A 22,292-nucleotide genomic window follows, 5' to 3' on the forward strand; every position below is an offset into this window, starting at 1 on the left:
GTATTTAGGGGTAGGAAAAAAAGGCTGAAGTGGGAAGAAGAATGAAAAGAATAGATCTAGGGGGAATGCTAAGAGGACAGGAGAAAGGTGACGGGAAAGAACAGAATCTCCTATCTTTTCACTATTTTGTGTCATCTCAGCAGCATGCCATTCCTCCTACTGGAGAGGGGACAGGCGGTGGTCGAGCCTGGCCTGACTTAAACCTCAGCGTCATCGAAGGACAGAAGATGCAAAAGCACCCGGCAGGATCAGGCTAAGAACGAGAACAGGGAAGTTGGATGGGAAACAAAGGAGAGAGGGGCATGACAGGAAGAGTCACAGAAAAGGATTACCCAAGAAAATGGGCAACATTAACATCATAGGCCTCCAGGGACTATCTCCCCTGAGGACCACCAAAGAAAGAAGTATCTGTGCAAATTAACACAGCAGGCCACTCTTTGATGTGGAGGGGGAAAGATAAAAGGAAGAAGTAAAGGTTGCCAAGTAGAGGCACATTCCGGCTACGGAGAAGGACAAAGGAAGGCGAGCAGGAGAGGGACTTGAGGGGGCCAGTTGGACCCTCTGGGAGGGGCTCCCAAATGAAGGCGAGAGCCGCCCCCCGCCACCCCGATGAGGTTAAGGAGTTCGCACTGGGTGGTGGTTGTGGAGGCTTGTTGGGGCAAAGGGTCAGCAGGAGCGAGGGTGCCCGGCCAGCTCTCCCTGGGGCATCTGTGAGGCACAGCTGTGGACACAGGTCCAGTTCAGCCCAGCTATGTACTGAAAGTGGCCCTGAGTTCCCGGAAGGCTGCCTGGTGGAGCTTCCTCTTGTCTTCTGCCCGCTTCCACTCATCTTGCTCTTTTAGCTCTGCTTCAGACTTACTGGCAGAGGACAAGGCTTGGACCTTGGCTTCAAAGAAGTCCTTGGCACCTTTGACGCCCTCCGGGGCAACATCGATCTCAGAAATCTTCTCCAGTGCTATCAGCCCACTGTCCTCCCGTAGTTCCCCTGCTGCGGCCTTGTGGAATATAAGCAGGAGCTCACAGAAGCTGAGTTTGCCATCAAAGTCCTCGTGCACTTCCTTGATCATTCTCTTCAGGCCCAGGTGGGTCTGGGGGCCCCCAGCTTCTCCATCACCAGCTTCAGCTCCATCAGGTCGATGAAGCCATCCCTTCTGGCATCGTACAGTTTGAACATGCTCTCCAGGTCCTTGATGAGGCGGTGGCTGAACTCCGGGAACTCGGAGTAGAGGTGGAAGACCTTGCAGCGGCGGGGTCGCACCGCGCCCTCGTTGACGTCCAGCCGTCGGTTCAGCTGTGCACTCAGCTCGGCGTGGGCTCTGGCCGTGGGTGCCCAGGCAGACGCCCGCGGCTGGGACTCGGGGACTGGGGCGGCTCGGGGCTCAGGCTGGAGCCCACCGTCCACCTCCTCCCACTTCAGTCACTGCTGCAGCTTGCTCGCTAGCTCCTCGCTGGCCACGGCCACGGTGGATGCGGGGACGCGGGGACTGGGTGGACAGTGCGCTCTTCGCCAGCTAGCGACTCTGTGACACTTCCAAAAGTTCTTAATTTTATTGTAATTGTATGTGTCAGTCTTTTCCTCTGTGGTTTGCATTTTTTCTGTTTGTTTAAGGAATCCTTCTCTATCCTAAGGTCATAAATAGTAAACACTGTTTACTGAGTACTATCTGTGTTTCAGTACTCTTAATTTCCTTTCATGGATGATGAATGTAAGACACAGAGAAATTAAGCCATTTGATCAATATCACGCAGTAAATAAGCAGTGGACTCAGGATTTGAACCCAGACCATCTGCCTTTAGCATTTGCACTTTAAAGACTGTTTATACTTCCAGTTGTAGAGATCATTTGGTTAGTCTAAAAGATTTAGAGTTTTACCTTTCTCATTAAAGTATTTAATCTGAAGTTGGCTTTTGTATATGATGTAAGATACCTGAATTAATCTTTAATAACTACTTTATCCCCTTAGACATTCATCATTAGTGAAACTAGTGTTGACTGATTCATGCTAAAGATGAATTTTTAAAAAAAACTAGGGATTTCCCTGGTGGTCCAGTGGTTAAGAGTTCACCTTCCAATGCAGGGGGTGCTGGGAGCTAAGATCCCACATGACTCGGGGCCACAAAACATAAAACAGAAGCAATATTGTAGCAAATTCAATAAAGACTTTAAAAAATAAAACATAATTCTCAACTTAAAAAAAAAAAAACACACCTATTTCGTGGAGACTGCAAGAGAGTGATCCCAAGCAAAATGTAACCCTGCTCTCGAAGTTCGCAGTGAAGTTGAGCTTCAAATGATGTGCCCCAGAATAGAATTCTTTGAATTAACTGAGGAAGGCAGACCTCCACCGTTCCAGAGTTGAGGACAGAAGATTGATCAAAGGCTTTGGGCATCTTGTAAAGTGAACAGAACATCCCCTGAAGAAACCCTGCAAAAGGCAGAGGCCATCACAATGCCCGGAACAGCCTCCAGCTCTGCCTACGCTGCTGGGACCAAAATAGCTCACACGGCCTTCCTGCCGCCTCCTTGTGAACTGTGTGGGAAGGAACACTGGTCACGAATTCTTTGTTTCAACTACCCGCACACGCTACGACAGTCACAGCAACAGCAGCGACATCTTGGAATCTGGAGAATAGCACATCACAGGCTAGACATCATACCTATTCTGCACCGAGTGCCATCTTCCTCCAAAATTAAAGGTTTTTAAACAAATGCCAAGAAACTGAAAATGATTTTTAATTAAAAAATAAAATGGGAATGAGCTGAATGTGGGCCAGATCATAAAGGGTCTCATATTGACAGACTTAAGAAGTGTGAACTTCACTGCGTCAGTGAGCAGGTTTGGAAGTCTTTTAAACAAGAGAGTAGGGGGCTTCCCTGGTGGCGCAGTGGTTGAGAGTCCGCCTGCCGATGCAGGGGACACGGGTTCGTGTCCCGGGCCGGGAAGATCCCACGTGCCGCGGAGCGGCTAGGCCCGTGAGCCATGGCCGCTGAGCCTGCGCGTCCGGAGCCTGTGCTCCACAACGGGAGAAGCCGCAACAGTGAGAGGCCCGCGTACCGCAAAAAATAAATAAAAAAACAGGAAAGTAACACAAACTGTTTATTATTTTGCTCATTACAGACTGTATGACTGGTTACAATATGGGTGATAGAATACCCTAAAGACTGGCTGTGACAAGCTCTGCCGGTGGTGCCCTCTTACCCCAGCCCGGTTTTTCCCTGCCGGCAGAGCTCGCCTCCCGCTCCGAAGGCTGGAAATGCCTGACAATCACTTTCCCAGCCTCCCTGGCAGGTAGAATACGGGCATGTGACCCAGTCCTGGCTAATGGGACCTGGTGGGAGAGGTTGCTAAGGGGATTCTGGAAAAGGTTTCCCTCTCTAATAAAAAGATGCGTAAGAAGAAAAGCCCCGCTTCTTTTCTAACTATGATCGTGTTTGCATGTAATGCCTGGAGCTGCCACCGCGAACAGGGACACGGCCAATACCTCAGAGATGGCAGAGCAGAAAGATGGAGGTGACGACGTCATAGAACCACACAGAGCCACCTTCCCTTTGGAGATAACAGATGCTTATTGTTCAAGCCACTTTTACTTGGATATTCTGTTACTTGTACCCTACACCATCTCAAGGAAAGAAGCATTAATAAAGCCTCCAATATACAACGTAATATAATGTTACAGAAAATATTAAAAATAGACTGTTTTTCCTTCAGATACTTATTTGAAATACATGAGCCATAAAATTGGAAATAGCTACCATATTAACTGTTCACTGAACATTTTGGGTGCTCAAGCAAGAAACTATACAATCTCGGAGATGTCTTATTTTTTCTCTATCTGAAATGATTTTTTTCTCATTTTCTTCTCTCATTTGCACATTTCCCTAAGAACATTTCTCGCTGTTCCCCGCTAGGCAGCAATTCTCTCTTCTTGAAGGTCTCTGTTTCATGAAGTCACGGCAGTCATAGCACATTATTTAAGAAGAAGCTCAGCATCGTGCGAACAAAGAACTGCAAGTTCCAGGGCTTCAGGCAACAATACAGAATCACAGAGTGCTCAAGGTGAGAGGTACTTAACATCATCTGTAGTATCGCAGTAGAATTTGAATACAGATAAAACCGGAACATCTGGTTAGAGTTCCTTAAGACCATTAACAATTATCTCCCAACCTAAATTCTTGTATGCAGTGGCTGGCAACTTTTCAGCATGTCCTTCTGGTTGCATCTGAAGGAAACCCCATCCAATCCCCAAAACACGTCAGGGTCCTCCAGCTACCACTGGAGAGTCCTTCTTTCATTCTAGGAATATTTGCTAAGGCTCTATCAAGTGTTGGCACTGAGATTTAATCTCTCCGATCTTTATTCTCATGTCGCTTACAATATTTTCCGGGAACTCGGGACTTTTCCATATGCGAACCATTTTAAAAATACAAGTGAGAAACACTGCATCTGAGATAGAGAGCTGGATTGCCAGGTACAGGCGGAGTGAAGGTGGCTGCTTTGGGTTCGCCAATGTCTCCTTTCACACCTATTCACTTCGATAAGTGTTGACTCCGCGCCGCTGGGGCTGGAAGGGCTTTGGCCCCAACAGGTGCGGACCCGGCGCGCAGAGGGGCGCGGCTCTTCTCCCTCTTCGGGCCCGTGAGGCCTCTGCTCGCCAGTGCCCGGCGGCGGGACGATGCGGAGCGAGCCGAGACGCCCCGGGAGGCCGCAGAGCGCGGGGCTCCTCCGGGAACCTGGCGCCGCGCGGGGGCGGGAGCCAGGTGGCCCAGGCGCGCCCGCCTCGCCCGGGCACCGAGCAGGAAGTGGCTGCGGCGCAGCCCGGGCGCGGCCTCCGCAGGGCGCGCCTCCTTTGTGGCGCCGTGCTGTGCGGCCGGGCCGGGAGGAGGCGGGAGCCCGAGTCCCAGCGCGGGGAGCGAGAGCTAATGGCGGCGCCTGCGCCCAGGGGCCCCGGAGCCGCCGCCTCGGCCGCCCTGGACGAGCTGTCCCGGAACCTCACGTACGGGGCGCTGGGCGCCGGCAATGGCTCCCTGTCGGGCGCTTGGTACCGCCGGAACCAGGTAAGGGCCGGCCGCCCCGCCGCCTGGTGGGGACCGGGGTGGTGCCGCGGCGCCTCCGGCTCCTCGGCCGCTCTCCCGCCGACTCTCAGAAGGACACCGCGCTGTCCAAGTGGGGCAGAGCTGACATGATGTTACCACACATTGACTTCACTGCCCCTCGTTTGGGAGAGCGGGAAGCCCTGGTCTGCCTCTCCTGGGCATCCATCCCTGGGAGCGGGTCGCACAGGTCTGCGGTCATGGGCCTCTGGGGCCCCAACCATCCCGCCTCTCCGGCCTGAATCCGCCTTCTTCTCCCGGACTGATTCTAGGAGTGCGGGGCGAATCTCCTCCACCCATATCCGCCCCCCCACCCGCCAGGATCATTTTACAGTTCAAAAAAAATAAGTGACACTGTGTTCCCCGAATCAGAGAACTCGTTAAGGGCCGCCAAATGTCACCTCTGTGCGGATGCTCTGAGCGTGTGCGTGTGTGTGAGTCCCCAGTGTGTCAGCACAGCTCTTCCATTGCGGCGAGAGGATCGCTGGTGCTCTCAGCTTGCGATTGCCAGACTCCTTTTTCACCGGCCCTTTGGGGAAACGTCGAGAGCCTCAACAACGTGCGTGTACGCTGGAAATACACGTTTAACGGAATCAAAGAGGATTAGAGCTGCCCATTTATTTGGGGCTTGGTTTAAGATCAGAAAAAAAGCCCTTCCTCTAGCCGTATTTCTGTTCTTTCTAGTGGGTGCAAGTGATCTTGATATGGTCGATTCCAAGCTTCCTTCTGTTTTCATATGGGTGTTGCTTTGTTCTTGTTCTTTAACAAATCAATGGTTCTTTTTATTTTACAACAATATAATTATAAAATATTTGTTGCTGTTGTTCTACATCAGGGATTTTACCAATAATCAAAGGCCTAGAAGCCTTTTATGCTTGAAAAGTGTTTCGAATGTTAGTTTCTGAAATGTTAAAATTTTGTTTTCAAAACCAACACGGAAGATAATTTACTTATATAAAGACAAAACAAGCATGTTCACGTTATTAGTATTCAACAAAGGAGACAGTATCACTCTGAGTCTGTTTTACCACAAAACATACTAAAATAGGAAAAATGGGGGCACAGAGCCTATTGGATTCCATTTCTCCTTGCTTCCACCCACAGGAGTTACAAAGACAAGAATTGCTTTTTATGGGAAGTTCTTTGAGTATATCTGTTACACTATGCTTATGCTAGCATATGTTATAAAGCATATTATAATATGCTTATGCTAGAAGCACTCCCAATAAAAGTTTAAGAATGATATTTTGTCTTTTGGTAAAGGAATCAAAGAGTAAATGTGACCTACCATGGCATCATCCAAAACAGAAAACATTGTTTGCAGAGTGGAAACTCCTGCAGTCATTAGTTTTCTTTAATGTTTCCTGGAATTCAAGATCATCTTGGCTCTCTGACACCAAACACAGCTTATCATGTGACATAAATGTGAGAATTTAACTTTATGTTTGCAAGGCTTAACTTGCCTTTGACAATATAGAATTGTACAGGTTAGAAAGGGTGTATCCAGGATATGCTAATTGAAACTACCCAGCTGACACCCAAGCATAGCTAGTTTGAGGTAAGACTATATCAGCTTTTCCCATTATTATGCAAACTTAGACTATCTTATAAGATTGTGGTATTTTATCCTTTCAGCGACTGCATTTGTTTTTAAGCAAAAGTAAAAATTGATTTTTAAAAATTCATTCAGCAAACATTTTATGGAGTGCCTCTAGTGCTGGGCAGGCCAGTAGAAATAAAATGGAATCTAATTTTTCTTTTATTTTTGGACACTAACTGAATACAGATGGCTGAAAATGGGAGTGGCTCCAGGAAAACAAAATGAGAGATGAAAGTTTAGGACTCGAAACTAACCTTGATTGCTGGATAGCCAGGATTTAATAAGTTTTATCACTACTGAAATGTTTGAACAGTGTCTGTTCACTGATAGCCCAGCTTTCTGTGTCTTTCCAAGAGACAACCATGAGATCTGATAAATTAACCTTACTCACAGAAAAAGACCAACTTCCCTGAAACACATTCAGGTGACAGATGAATATTTAACAGTGCCCGCTTAGAATCAGTGTCGTCTAAGGCAAAGATGTGAGTGCTTCTAGAGGAAGAAATCCCAAAACAAGTAGGAAGTAGAAGTTCAGTGGGGAAAATGTTTTAGGGAATCAGGGAAGTGAGGCCTTTGCGCCATCTGCATCTCTTAGGAGTCTACCCATACAAGTATAGATGCAATAAAGTTCTACAAAGGTATTTTCTTTATGTTTCATCCACAAGTTTTCAGTATAAAAAATAATGTTTCTAAGATGGTTACTGAGCTCCGTGCTTTGTACAAATCACTGTGGGATATTCAACATAGTCTTTAGACTCAACCCCTTCCTTCCTTCCTAATGTTATTAGGTGCTTGGGGAAACGAGCTATGCGGGTAACTGTGAAACAAGGCAGTATGTTTTAAGTGTCATGTGAGGAATATAAAGTCCTTTGGGAATTCAGAGCAAGGTGGGTTTTAGCAGGGGCCATCAAGGATGTTTTGTGGAGAGGTAGTATTTGAGCTGGACACCTAAAGACAGAGTTTCATTGATGGGAGTCACAGGTGGAAAGCATTCCAAGAAAGGGAAAAGTCTGGAGACCAAGGAGCAGCCCACGCTGTCTGAGCAGGTGCCCTTCTAAACATTTTTGTACCTAGAGTAGAAGTCAGTGGCCATTCTGGTTGCAGTGGAAAACTGATACTGACTGGAAGGTGGAAATACAATTTCGGGTCTTAGATATTGTCATGGATTGCCGTGAAGGACAAGAGGTAAAGAAGTTTGGACTATATCTGGTAGACAGTGGAGAGCCATTGAAGGTTTTTCAAAGAGGGAGTAAAAGGATCAAAGCAAATTAAAGACATTTAAATTAGGGTCAGGTACTTCCGTGGTGGCTCGGTGGTTAAGAATCCACCTGCCAGTGAAGGGGACATGGGTTTGAGCCCTGGTCCTGGAAGATCCCACATGCCACGGAGCAACTGAGCCCGTGCGCCACAACTACTGGAGCCCACGCACCTAGAGCCCATGCTCCGCCCCCACTCGCCACAACTAGAGAAAGCCCACGTGCAGCAATGAAGACCCAACGCAGCCAAAAGAAAAAAAACGGACACACAAATTAGGGTTAGCAGGATGCAGAGGCCTCTGGCTAGCTATGGACCGAATCCAGCCCGTAGACGTATCTTGTGTCAAACTGCAGAGAGGTTTAGAAAATGCTTAATATGTTGCCAGTGTTTAAAAATGAGTAGATTATATATAAGGTTTCAAGTTTCCATGAACTGTTTAAATATTAGAAGTGCTAGCAACTTGGCCCTCTTTCACACGTGATAACTGTGAGGGGGAGTTCACTGTTTAGAACAACTGTGCTCCCCACTTAGGCCCCTCTCTTTGCTCTCATCTCTTTTACCTACTCGCCTTGTAGGCACTTAATTTGCAACCAGCGTTAGAGGCTGTTGTCTAGTTTCTGCTGTCAACTAGCGGAGTTCACGTGGGCGTCACACTGGGCTTCAGTTTTCCTTACTGGTAAAATTAGGCTTAGAATAGAAGATCCCCAGACTCTTTCATGCTATCTGGTTGAATAAATAAGTGCCAATCCGGCAAGGCTGTAGAGGGAATGGACAGGAAAGGATGAACGTGGGAATATTGTGAAAGAGGGGTTTTGTGGCTGTTTCTTTAAGTTTATCCATGTTGCTAAATATCTAAATTCACAAAGACACTGTCAGAAAGGTTTATTCTGCATAGGGTGAAATGAAAAATTTAGATTTTTTTAATGTCCTTTATTTGAACTTTTGATGTTCAATGGCTTGAATTTTTAAAGTCAACATATTTAGAGGAAAATTGATACAACTTGGCAGGGAAGAGGCGAATCGAAGAGACATTTGTTACGCATTTACTATGTGACACTTTATAGCTATTATCTCATTGGAGCCCCGAACAACCTCGTAAGGTACATATTATCCTCACTGTTCATGTAAGGAAACTTGTGTTAAATAACTTGCCCCCAGATCTTACAGCAAGTAGATTTAACTGCAAAGCTATTTTTATTCCATGCCTGAAGGCCATTGCTTAGAAACTAAGGCTTGAAAAGAACGTGGTAGGAGAAAATGAACATGGCTTGTCTCACTGTACTAAAGAAAAATCACATTGAGTTTTATGTTGCCCTTTTATTGATTTTGCTTTGCTACCGTTTATCTCCTTTCTGCTGGTCGCTGCATCTGATTGCCTCTTAGAGAAAGAAAAGTGCCAAAACTTACAAATAACCAAAGGGCCAGGTAGATGTTGCTGGTCCTTTCCATTTCCTTCCCAAGAAAAATCCCTTTTTTGTTTTGTTTATACTTACTGACCTTTCTTTCTTTTTCTCTTTTTTTTTTTTTTTGCCATCCTTATGTATCCAACATGGCATTTTCCCTTTACTACATTTTCTTCGAGATATATGTATAAGGCAGCAAAAAGAAGGAAGGAAGAAAATGATTACCTCAAAGCAACTGTATCAAAGCTTTTTTAACCATTATCATCATCATCATCCCGTGGTCCTTATTAGAGGAACAGACTCTTAATGCTGTTGTGAATTTGTCACACCACGTGTTTGCCTTTAAATCTACCTGATATCCTCTTTACGGCTTGATTTATATTAACCAGCTATAATATTTGCATTAATGCAATCAGCTAAGTTCAGGCTGTGGGAAACTTCAGTTTACAGGTTTCTGTGGCTCGGTTTCTTCAAAAATCATTTTTACAAGGGAAAAAAAAAAAAGGAGAGCAAGGATAGAGGGAGAACCTGTAGATTAAAATACACCTAAAAGACCTATTAGGAAAAAAGACAGCCTTCGTTCACAGTGTTTAGGGATGCACACTTGGGTCATAAAACTATAGAGAAAAGCAAGGAAGTGATTGCCATGGAGTCAGGCCAGTGTTTCCTTGGGGAAAGGAGAGGATGGGATGGGATGAGGCAAAGGGAGGTCTTTGGATGGGTGCCCAATTTCTGTTTCTTGATCTGGTTGCTGTTATGAGGGTATTGGCCTTATAATAATTCATTTTAGTAAATTGTTCATCTATATCATTTTCTTTACAGTTGCCTGTATCTATTATATTCTACAATTTTAAGATGTTAAAAAATATTAGGATTGCTATGACTGTTCAACTTGCATGTTTTACCCAGATGGTGTGGGAAGTGGTATGCCATATTCATTTTGTTTCCTTAGGAGAATTTTTTAAACAATTTCTTTTTAAAATGTTGGTGATTGTTCAAAGTGGCATTTGAGAGTTTACCATGGAAAGGATGACATTCCCCTAAGCTATCCTTTTTGTTCAAGGATAGTGTGGTCTAAAAAGCTCAGCTTCTTTGCTAGGTGCGTTGGCAATTTTCTTAATTTCTCCAAATCTTGGCTTTCTCTATTGAAATGGTAATAACACTACATACCTTATAAAGTTGATGTAGGAATAAAATAAGATAATGTATATCAAATAGTTCCAGACACATAGAAAGCACTCAGTAAACACTAGCTATTATTAGAAGTATTACAGTCAACCTATATTATAGAAAATGTCATAAAATACATATTTCTAATAATTAATAATTATTGTACTTAACTCATTATAAGTGGAAATAAGAGAAATCATGTCAGTTATGTGATGTAATTCTGTTTTCTTTAATCTAAAACCACTGATTTCTCTACATCCACTGCCTTCCTCACTCCCTTTGATGTTTGCCTCCCCTTCACTCTCCAAACATATTCACATTACAGAACACTTCCTGATTGCAGTAATTTCCTAATTGGAACACTTGTTATCTTGAAGTACTAAGGTGAAGATTCCTCCCATGTCTGATGCCACTTTCCAGAATTCAGGGTTGGGGTGGATGGGTGTGTAGCCCTGGGAACAGCTGACAGGTTTTGGTGGCAGTAGTGTGATGACGTCTTCAGACATTGACTATAGTTTAACCACCCAGCAGGACCAGCACCCCAGCTTGGGAAGGCTCATGCCGTGTTAGCGTTAAGACTTAAATGCTATTTATTTTAGCTTGAGTGTTTTTTGTTTTTTGTTTTCCGAAGGTCCAACATTCCTCTATTCAGTTTACACCTTTCCTAACCTACCCCCACGTGTTCCGTCCAACAGAATTACATTTTACATAAAGTCAGAGCTCTTGGCCGGTCTGTCCTGGTCCACCAGAGTGTCCTAATTGCCTGGAGGCTGGCAGCTAACACTCCACTTCCCCTCCACATAATTCTCAGCATGTACCTACCTGTACATTTGCTTCACCTTGTCACTTGCCTGGTCCTTGGTCACTCCCAGCACGGTCTCCTGTCATCTTTGGCGCCCATCGGGAGACACGGAGTAAATACAGGCTCGTGTAAACACAGGCTAGTAGATGTTTAGTCATGAGCTCCACACCACCAAATATTGCGTTTGTCCTGGCGTGACTCCTTCAGAGACCCACCCTGGCCATGGCAGGTCGTCTTGAGGCCTGCCAACAGCCCCAGCTCTTGTTTCCTAAGCCACCCCCTCACCTTCTCGGCACCTCTCAAATTTTCTCCTTTCAGTAACTTGGACCCCTGGCCTGACTTCTTTAGCTTGCAACGGGAGTCCATCTCTCTTCTGGCTTTTGAACTTGGCTTCCCTACCAAGAATGCTTTGTAAGTTAAGAGGCTTTGGTTTTTGAGTCACAGGAAACCTAACATTAACTGGCTTAAGTAATAGAGGAAATTAATCAGTCTGGATGACGTGGAAGGCCGGAAGAACTCTGGGTCCACACCAGCCATGTCAGCATTGCTGGTATGTCATTCAAGCTTGAGGAGAATCCCGTGAATTCTGGGGGGTCTTTATTTCTTCTTCAGCCTTTGGACTTGCAGGGCTCTGGTTGTTCTGGGGCTGTTTGGGAGACAGCAGCACTATGTTCCCTCTTGTCACAGCCCACGTTAATCTTGATCAGCTAATTGACAATGAGGGCCCAGAATGCAACCAACATTCCACTCAATAAAAATCACAAGCAGAGGGTCCTTCTCAACAGAACAGGGCTGGGTAGTGATATCAAACAAATCGGAAAACATGGACTGTGTCCTCAAACTGTAGCCATACATATGCGTGTGATATACATAAATTATATCACGTGTACATTATACAACATACAATGTGTATGTGTGAAAGTGAGATAGAGAGACTGCTTTTGAAATACTTGAAAAACAACATTTGAAGGGCTGGTGTGAAGCTACCCTTGCTTATATAATCTGATGGATTGCTTCCATTGTGCTTCCAGGACTAACATAGTACAGTTATGTAATTGTAAATAAAGAGAGCCAAAGCAGAAGAGGAAATAGTGTGATGTACCTTTGGATATGGCCGCCTGAGTCACAGCAGTGGAGAAATGAGTGATTGTTTGTGAGCAAGGTACGAGCAGACCTCATGTTACAAGCAGCTGCCACAGCCATAAAATAGAGAATAATTCTGAGTTCCATGTACAGCATTTTATTAGTCTTTTGAACTATACTTGCAGACCCAAATCACAGTCACCATCAATGAGTCCTAGGGGTATCATATGTGGGATGATCATAAAGTATGTTGGAACCTGCCTGCTGGACCAGTGGGATGCGAGAATTTTGCCAGGAATGGGGGAGATTATCTTGGCTATGAGGACTGACCCTTTAGAGACAATGAAGAGTCCAAGTCACAGTGTCCCAGAGGAGAAAATTTGAACTTGATTCCTGCCTTGATGTCAGAAAGATCTGATCTGGTGGGTGGCCTGGCAGGTCAGTGAGTGGCAATGTCATGATCCCTCCCCCATATTGAGGCACAAACTCACCCAGTGGCTGGGGCCTGACATAGACAATAGAGTTCAGTCTCCAGGAGGATGGAGCTGGCAAAATACAGCCAGAGTGCAAGGCAGGCATTGCTCTCAAAACGGACATGTACTCTTGAAACCTAAGCAGATGTTGGGGAAAGAGCTGTCATTCAGTGAGGTCCCAAGTTTCCAACTTTAGGGTAGGAAGCCTCTCGCAAACCCTGGGCTGGCCCTGCAAGAGGCAGCCTGCAATCCTGCTTCTTTGGAAACAGAAGATGACAGATTTTTTAAATTATTATTATGAATATGTTCTTGAAAAATTTGAAAGTAATGGGACCTCATCTTAATCTGGATGCAAACAATCGCATTCTTTGTGTTCAGCATGTCTGTCCTTGTTTCAAAGATTCGCCTTTCCAATGTTAAACGGGGTTGATTTGTTTTGTAATAGAATCAAGTTTAAGATTTCCTTAAGTGATATCACACCTTCCTTAACTATTGTTGCTCTCCTTTTAACCAAGTGTTAAAAGCCCCCAAAGGATGTCTTATTAAATTTTTCCCATAAATTTGCTCTGCTGCAACTTAAATTTCTCAAAAGCAAAAAAACATGGTGGCTTCTTAGTAAGCTTAGTAAGGCTTATCCTTAATGGAGTTCAGTTTTTTAAAATAATGAATGTACAGTTATGTAAGTAAATGTGTTCCCGAGTAAAAGACAAAATGTAATAGTGCTTAATTGTATGGAAAGGCAATATGTTGGGCTTTTCTGCCTAGGTTTTAAGGTTGATTAAAAATTGGCATGGGACAGCTTGTAGAATAGCAACGATATACTGTGGTATGTAACCCTGACCTTTTCTGTTGGCTCTAAATCACCAGATTTGGATCCAGTGTCATGAGAATTTCTCAGGATAGAAAGGCAATAACCGTATAACATACAAAAACCAAGATAACAAATTAAAACTCTGTTCCTGACTGAAAATTTTTCTTTCTTCTTTTTCACGTATGGGATTATAGTTTTAACTTAGCTTGGGTTAGTATTGCAGACAACATAATTATCTACAAGGGCAAAGGAGATTAGTGGTAAGAATAGTCCAACCCATTCGGTAATCTAAAAAGCATTTCATATTTCAGGTTGCCTCCAATGTTTGCTGTGATGAATATGAATATTGTTCCTCTATGGCCCTGTTGTAATTAACTCTCCACATTTCCCCTACTTCTTCTCTGAGATCCCGAAGTATCTCCTAATTGGCTTTCCTATTCCCTGTCTTGCTCCCTCCTAGTCCAGCCTCCACACTGTAGCCAGGATGAGTCTTCTAAAAGTCACGGCTGGACCTAACATTCTCTGGTTTAGAGTCCTGCATGTTGTAGCACCACCAGCAGATCCATGGCACGAAAAGCCTCCTGCCTGCCTCTCCAGTCCAGCTATATTGGAGTCGTGCAGATGTGATTAAGTTAAAGATCTTGAGGTGGGATGATTATCCTGGATTATCTGGATGGACCCTAAATGCCGTCACATGTATCTTTTTATAAGAGGAAGACCTAGGGAGATTTCATATGGAAGAGGAAGGCAATGTGGCCACAGAGACAGAGATTAAAGTGATATAACCATAATCCAAGGATATGTCAGCAGCCACCAGAAACTGGGGGAGGCAATGAATGGATTCTCCCTTAAAGCCTCTAGAGAGAGTGTGTCCCTGCCATTTTTTTTTCTTTAATCCTTGAAATAAAAATTTTAATGACTGAAATTAATAACTAAACAGATTAGGTAAACAGTAAATTGGAAACAGCAAAAGAACCTTATATCACAGTATAGGCAAACAAGTTCCAGTCTGTGCACCTGTATGCAAAATGTTATTTTAAAATAAGGCTTCTAGAAAAAAATGTAGGAAGTTTTCTCATGACTTTTAACCCAGATATAAAGGGTACCACACATGAAGTTAAGGATCAATAAGTTTACTTCATCAATAGAGTATATTTAAGTCCGTTTATTACTTAAAAGTTTCTATGCAAAAAGAGGCAAGACACAGAGTGAGAAAAGTTGTACAGAATGCATATATTCAAAAAGAAATCATATTGGGGATAAAGTACTCTTACACATCAAGTACAAAAAGACTGCCACCATCAATTAAAAATTGGACAGTCTGGAAAAACATTTAATGAAACAAGAGAGCCAAGTGGTTTATAAGATTATCTGAAGGTTCAACATCATTGGTCATTATAAAAATGGAAATTTAAACCATAATGAGATGTGAGGTTCTCTAGAATAGCTAAACTTAAAAAAAATTACAATACCAAGATACCAAGTGTTGGAGGGGGAGAGAGGCACCTGGAAATGTTATTTACTTCTATATAACATTTTGGAAAAATCATTGTGAGTAATTATAAAACCCAGACATATGCATACCCTATGAGCTAGCAACTGAACTTCTTGGTATGTGGGCCCTGCCATCTTGATTTCACCCCAGTGAAATTGATTTGGGGCTTCTGGGCTCCAGAACTGTGAGAGAATAAATTTCTGTTGTTTTAAGCCACCAGGTTTGTGCTAATTTGTTACAGCAGTCACAGGAAGCTAACTTACTCTCCAACCTAGGCAAATTTGTACTTTGTCCCTTCTGTTCCCATGGGTTCTACAGGACATACCTCTATTATAGATGTCACAGGTGGTAGTCTGTTATTGGTCGCTTTTTCTACCTCTTCTGAGCTTATCGAGGATACTTTGCATCCTTAGTTCCTGAAATAGGACCTAATATTTAGCAGTTACTAAATAAATACCAAATGGGTGCATGACTGAGTGAAGAGCTTCTGGTGTGGGCTTCGAGTTGTCTGTCTCCCATATCTACCATCTTCTCTCTGATCACTTCCATTTTATGTCCTTTTCCTCCACCTTGTGTGTTTTTCCCAAGCAGTGTCTACCTGTGGTTTTAAGCTGTGCAGTGGTTTTATTTTTCTACTTAATCTCTTTCCTTGGTTCAGCCAGCTTCCTTTTTATTTCTTGCTTTTATTTCTTTCCTTGTTATCATCTCCTCTTTTAACTCTTTTTCAATGAATCCATATTCTCTTTAATTTCATTGAGTCTATAAAGCAGAATTTTTTAACTTCTTAGTTTGAAAATTTTCCAACCTATAGATAATTAAGAATAATACAGTAAACACCATATGTCCTTCACGTGGAGATTCACCAGTTAACATTGTGAAATATTTGTTTGTTCTCTCTCTCCCTCTGTTTTTCATCTTATATTGTCATGTATCATTTGAAAGTAAGTTGCACACATTATGAGTCTTCACTCCTAGAAACTTAAGGATGTATCGCCAAGATTTTGGATGTCCTCCTATCCCCTCCCAACTTTCTGGAAGTAGATTTGTGTCTACCTGTTTACTAGGTGCAAATAAAAAACAACCCCAGCTCATTCCTAAGAGTTTCCTGTGAGATGAAGTGACCTGAATGTTCATTTCTCAGGTATATCATTTCCTTTCAGGTTCAGGCTCTTAAGATCATTCCTGCAGTGATTAGTTGACCTAAATCACTTAACCTATGGTATTTCTGGTATTCGAAACTGGATCGCTCACGTCCATGTTCAGGGATATTTTACTGCCTGGAACAGGAGGTAGCATTATTCTAGTTGTGAGTTGAATATGACTATTACAGTGTTCAAGACTAGCTCTGGGGCTTCCCTGGTGGCGCAGTGCTTGAGAGTCCGCCTGCCGATGCAGGGGACATGGGTTCGTGCCCCGGTCCGGGAAGATCCCGCGTGCCGCGGAGCGGCTGGGCCCGTGAGCCATGGCCGCTGAGCCTGCGCGTCCGGAGCCTGTGCTCCACAATGGGAGAGGCCACAACGGTGAGAGGTCCGCATGCCACAAAAGAAAAAAAAAAAAAAGACTAGCTCTGAATCTATGGTTCTTTTGAACCATGTACTAGCTCCACTGGGTCTGATTCCAGATTTATGTTTTGAAGGCAGAGCCAGGAATATGGTTGAGTTCAAAGACAGAACTGGGATAGACTATGACCAATTCCACACATCCCTGTTATCATACCCCATTGCCATCTGGCCAAACTGCCCCACCCATGGATTATAGGTCAATGACTTTATGTGAAATGTCTAAAGAACATTCTGGCACCAAAAAGTAGGAGATAAGATTGTTATTCCAAATAAAACAAAAACATTCTTAGTACTCATTGGTACTGATATTTTGAACCTCATTCTCCATAAATTGTTTGCTGTGGCTCCCACCATCTATTTGTCAAGCCATCCTGGAAAAGCCAGAAATTGAGCTACAGTACTGACAGGAGTGAGCACGGCAAAAATTAAGGCCATCTTTCTGTGTCTCTGGTCTGTACTTCTAGCTGCATTGTTAAGGTGTGGAGCAACCTTTCCTTCTAACTATTATCTTTGCTTTATTTTATTTGCACTGAGGAAAAGAAACAGATCCTGCTAATTTTAAAACTGTGGTAAATTGGCATTGACTAGCCAGATGGTTACCTATTGCAGTCTGCGAAGAAATGGTGATTCAGACATGAGCTGGGTGCTTTGGGGCCAGAATTTGCCTGGTATCTATCTAGCTGTGTGACTTTGCACAAGTCACTTTCCTTCTCTGGCCCTCTGTTCTCTTTCCTGACCACCAGTCTCCAGATCAACAGGGAGGGGAGAAAAGAGGGCAGGGGAGAGAGAAGCTCTGAGTTTCCACTAATTCTAATATGCTAGAAATCAGATAACACTCTGAATAAAGTAATGAAGTAAACTAGATGTCTTTAATTTAAATGGCAAGTTTATAAGGGCTGCTCACTGTATGCAAATGACAGTTCTGATTGCAGGTGAGGATTTTGTAGTCATTAAAGCACATTTACGGAGCCTCTAATTGGAAACAGCATTTAGTAATGCTTGCCTCAAGTCACTCTATGTCCTTGAAGGTAATTAAACCACCTTTTTTAAGAAACATTGCAAATTTGAACCTTCCCTCCCCAACAATTAGGGGCATTAATGAGGATTTACTGAATTACTACTCTTTACAGGTATGTGTCAAATGAATTTAATGAGCATGCAATTAACCTTGAATAATTAGGTAAATTTTCAGAAAAACGAACAATAAGATATACCAGTTTATAATGTGTACTGGCGTACTTCCGAGATACTGCACGTTCAGTTCCAGACCACCGCAATAAAGCAAGTATCACAACAAAGTGAGTCACATGAATTTTTTGGTTTCCCAGTGCATGTAAAAGTTATATTTACACCTACAGTAGTCTGTTAAATGTACAATTATATTGCATATTGCATCATGTCTAAAAAAACAAGGTATATTGATTAAAAAACACTTTATTGCTAAGAAATGCTAACCATCATCTGAGGCTTCAATGTGTCATAATCTTTTTGCAATAGTACCGTCAAAGATCACTGATAACAGATCACCGTAACAAATACTGTGATAATGAAAAAGTTTGAAATATTGCGAGAATTACCAAAATGTGACACAGAGACACAAAGTGAGCAAATGCTGTTGGAAAAATGACGCTGATAGACTTGCTTGATGCAGGGTTGCCACAAACCTTCAATTTGTATAAAATGCAGTATCTGCAAGGTGCAATAAAGTGAAGCACAATAAAATGAGGTATGTCCCTATTAGCAGGAAACTGTTCCTGACACCTGCTTTATACTATATATTTCTGGTTTTTAGTATATATGAATTCACTAGATTTTAAAAGTCAGGGGCTTCCCTGGTGACACAGTAGTTAAGAATCTGCCTGCCAATGCAGGGAACATAGGTTCGATCTCTGGTCCGGGAAGATCCCACATGCCGCAGAGCATCTAAGGCTGCGCCACAACTACTGAGCCTGCGCTCTAGAGCCCGCGAGCCACAACTACTGAGCCCACGTGCTGCAACTACTGAAGCCCACACACCTAGAGCCCGTGCTCTGCAACAAGAGAAGCCACTGCAATGAAGAGTAGCCCCGGCTCGCCGCAACTAGAGAAAGCCCACACGCAGCAATGAAGACCCAACACATCAAAAAATACAAAAGTCAACAGGCAGCTTTCTTTTATTTATTTATTTTTGGCTGTGTTGGGTCTTCGTTGCTGCGTGCGGGCTTTCTCTAGTTGCGGCAAGCGGGGGCTACTCTTCATTGCGGTGCATGGACTTCTCATTGCAGTGGCTTCTCTTGTTGTGGAGCATGGGCTCTGGGCTCACAGGCTTCAGTAGTTGTAGCAGGCGGGCTCAGTAGTTGTGGCTCACGGGCTCTAGAGCACAGGCTGAGTAGTTGTGGCACACAGGCCTAGTTGCTTTGCGGCATGTGGGATCTTCCCAGACCAGGGCTCGAACCCGTGTCCCTTGCATTGGTAGGCGGAATCTTAACAACTGCGCCACCAGGGAAGCCCCAGCAGGCAGCTTTCTATTGCACACTAGTGGACACTTAATTGTTGAAATCTGAATTCTGGGACAAGCTTGTTCTCTCACGAAACTGAGTATTTGCTGTATTCAAACCCCAGTTGGTTATAAAATACTGTTTGACATCTTCCTAGGGCCAAAGGTCAAAATTTACTATTTCTAGACAGTGTATAATCAATCTGAGACTATTTCAGTTCAAATAGCATTTAATAAACAACTTCTCTGTGCCAAAGACCTCTACTAGTCATTTGGGTTACAAAGATGAGTTGATAAGTCATAGCTCTGCCCTCAAGGAGTTTATAGTCTAGAGGGGAAATGCACTTGTAAAACATAATTATAGTACAGTTTAATATATGTACTGATAGGCATGTATAAAGACTCAATTCAAAAGGAGGCCAGAAAAGCTAAACTTGAAGATAGATCTGAGGAAATTATCCATAACTCAGTACAAAGAGATAGAGTTGGAAAATATGAGAGCTATTTTAGGAAACAAGAATTTAAAAGTCCAACATACTTGTGAGAGGAGTTCCACGTGGAGAGAATAGAGAGAACCATAGATGTTGGATTGTAGTTGTGTAAGATGTTAACATCAAGGGGAGGACTGGGGGAAGAGTTCATGGACCTACCTGGACATTTCTTTGCAACCTACTGTGAGTCCATAATTATTTCAAAATTAAAAACATTTAACAGTAATTACTGAAAGACTGTAAATAAGATGTGTAACTTCCTAGCCAGAAGAGTAGGGGAAAGAAAAGAATAAAGAAAACTCAATCGTTTCAACAGGATTCAGGAAAAGAGAAATTAGAAAGCAAAGAAAAAGCAAGATAACTACAAACACAAAAAATATAGAAATAAAGGAAAATATATTTATAATCACAATAAACAAAATGGACTAACCTCCCCATCTGACAGAAAGTCTCAGGATTTTTTTTTAATCTAGTTATTTTCTATATATAAGAGACTTGACTAAAATATGATGCAGAAATGTTAAAGTGATGTGGAAAGTAGCAAATATCAAAAGAAAGCAGCTACAGTAATATCAGCTAAAATAGATTTTAAAGAAAAAACCTAATGATAAAAGGAACAATTACTGGGGGGGGGGGTGGTGTGATGAATTGGGAGATTGGGATTGACATGTGTACACTGATGTGTATAAAATGGATGACTAATAAGCAAAAAATAAACATAAGTAAATAAATAAATAAATATAAAATTTTAAAAAAGGAACAATTAGCTGGGAAGATAAAACAATCCTGATCCTGTATACACCTAGGACTATAGTCTTAAAATATATAAATGCATGTTTGAGTAGATTTTTAACATACCTCCCTAGGCAATTGATAGACAAAGCAATACAAAATTTAGTAAGAATATCAAAGATTTGAACAATGACTTAATGGAGATAGATAGATGAATGGATAGATAGATAGATAGGAAGGATATATAAAATGTATTAACTCAACTTTTAAATACTTTATTTTCAAACATACATGGAACACTTATAAACTTGACCCTACACCAGCAGGTCACAAAACAAATTCCAATTTACACTGTATAATAGGTCAAAAGCAAATGTTAATATACCCACAGTGTATTTTCTGCCCACGACTCAGTAAAATTAGAAATTAGTAATGAAGTGATAGTCGACACCCCATTCATTTAGAAATATTAAAAAACACATCTCTGAATAATATAAGGCTCAGATAAAAATGATGAGATAATCAGAAAATATTTAGAACTAAATGCCAATGAAAACTGTACATGCCAAAACTATGCAGGCAGCTAAAACAGAGGGTGTACTTAGGGGGAAATGTAAAGCCCTATCTGCATGATAGAAAGAAACAGAAAAAACTAATGAGTTAAGAGTCCAAATGAAGAAGATGAAAAAAAGAAAAGCTGAGTAAACAAAATAAATAATAAAAATAAATCGAGGAAAGAAAGAAATATATTTGTATCAACTTCAGAAAAAAAAATCACTTACCTCTGGGAGGAAGAAGAGACTGAAATAGAGCTAGTTACATTTGTAACATTTTATTTCTTTGGGCAAAAAAAAAGATGTAAATGCTCTGTGTTTTTAAAATTATTTTTGTATAACAACTTATTGAAATATAATTCACATATCATATAATCCACTCATTTAAATTGTACAGTTCACTGAGTTGTACAATCATTACCTCCAGCCTTTAGCTGTCATATGAACAATACTGGTATGTAAATTTGTGTACAAGCTTTTGTGTGGATATATGTTTTCATTTCTCTTGGATATATACCTCGGCATGGAATTGCTGAGTCAAATGGAAATTCCATGCTTAACTTTTTGAAGAACTTCCAGACTGTTTTCCAAAGTGGTTGCACCATTATATATTTCCATGAGCAGTGTTAGAGGGTTCTGATTTATCTACATCCTTACTAACACTTGTTATTATCTGACTTTTTGATTATAGCTATATTATTTGGTATGAAGTGGTATATCACTGTGGTTTTGATTTGCAATCCCTGATGACTAGTGATGTTGAACATCTTTTCAATGTACTTGTTAGCCATTTGTCTTCTTTGGAGAAAGGTCTATTCAGATCCTTTGCCCATTTTTAATTGGGTCATTTGTCTTTTTATTATTGCGTTGTAAGTGTTCTTTATATAGTCTAGGTATAAGTCCCTTGCCAGATATATGATTTCCAAATATTTTCTCCCATTTTGTGGATTATCTTTTCACTTTCCTTGATAGTGTCCTTTGAAACAGAAAGTTTTTTAATATTGATGAGGTCCAATTATTTTTTCTTTGTTGCTTATGCTTTTGATGTCTTATCTATGGGAATCCATGGCCAAATCCAAGGTCACAAAGATTTACCCTTATGTTTTCTTCTGAGAACTTTATAGTTTTGGCTCCTACATTTAGGTCTTTTGGTTAATTTTGAGTTAATTTTTGTATATGTTATGAGATCAGCAGCTGTACCATTTTACATCCCCACCAACAATGAACTAGGGTTTCAATTTCTCCACATCCTTACCAACACTTGTTATTTTCTGTTGTTTTTTTTAAAATT

The 22,292-nt window shown here is 42.2% G+C and overlaps 1 protein-coding gene and 1 pseudogene across 1 annotated transcript in view; one reads left to right on the forward strand and one right to left on the reverse strand.

Annotated features, from left to right (window-relative positions):
• Positions 1-749: 749 nt before the first annotated feature.
• LOC114895325 lies at positions 750-1,591 on the reverse strand (annotated as a pseudogene).
• A 3,300-nt stretch (positions 1,592-4,891) lies between these two features.
• Positions 4,892-22,292, forward strand: part of NIPAL2 (NIPA like domain containing 2) — a 73,012-nt gene continuing 55,611 nt past the window's right edge. Inside the window, exon 1 of the mRNA XM_029223195.1 lies at positions 4,892-5,056. Coding sequence (XP_029079028.1) covers positions 4,922-5,056 — 135 coding nt within the window. The 5' untranslated portion in view covers positions 4,892-4,921. The remainder of the gene's footprint in view (positions 5,057-22,292) is intronic.

The sequence above is a fragment of the Monodon monoceros genome, unplaced genomic scaffold (assembly GCF_005190385.1).
Source record: "Monodon monoceros isolate NGI ecotype Baffin Bay Population unplaced genomic scaffold, NGI_Narwhal_1 Super_Scaffold_14, whole genome shotgun sequence".
In the NCBI taxonomy this organism is placed as follows: domain Eukaryota; kingdom Metazoa; phylum Chordata; class Mammalia; order Artiodactyla; family Monodontidae; genus Monodon; species Monodon monoceros.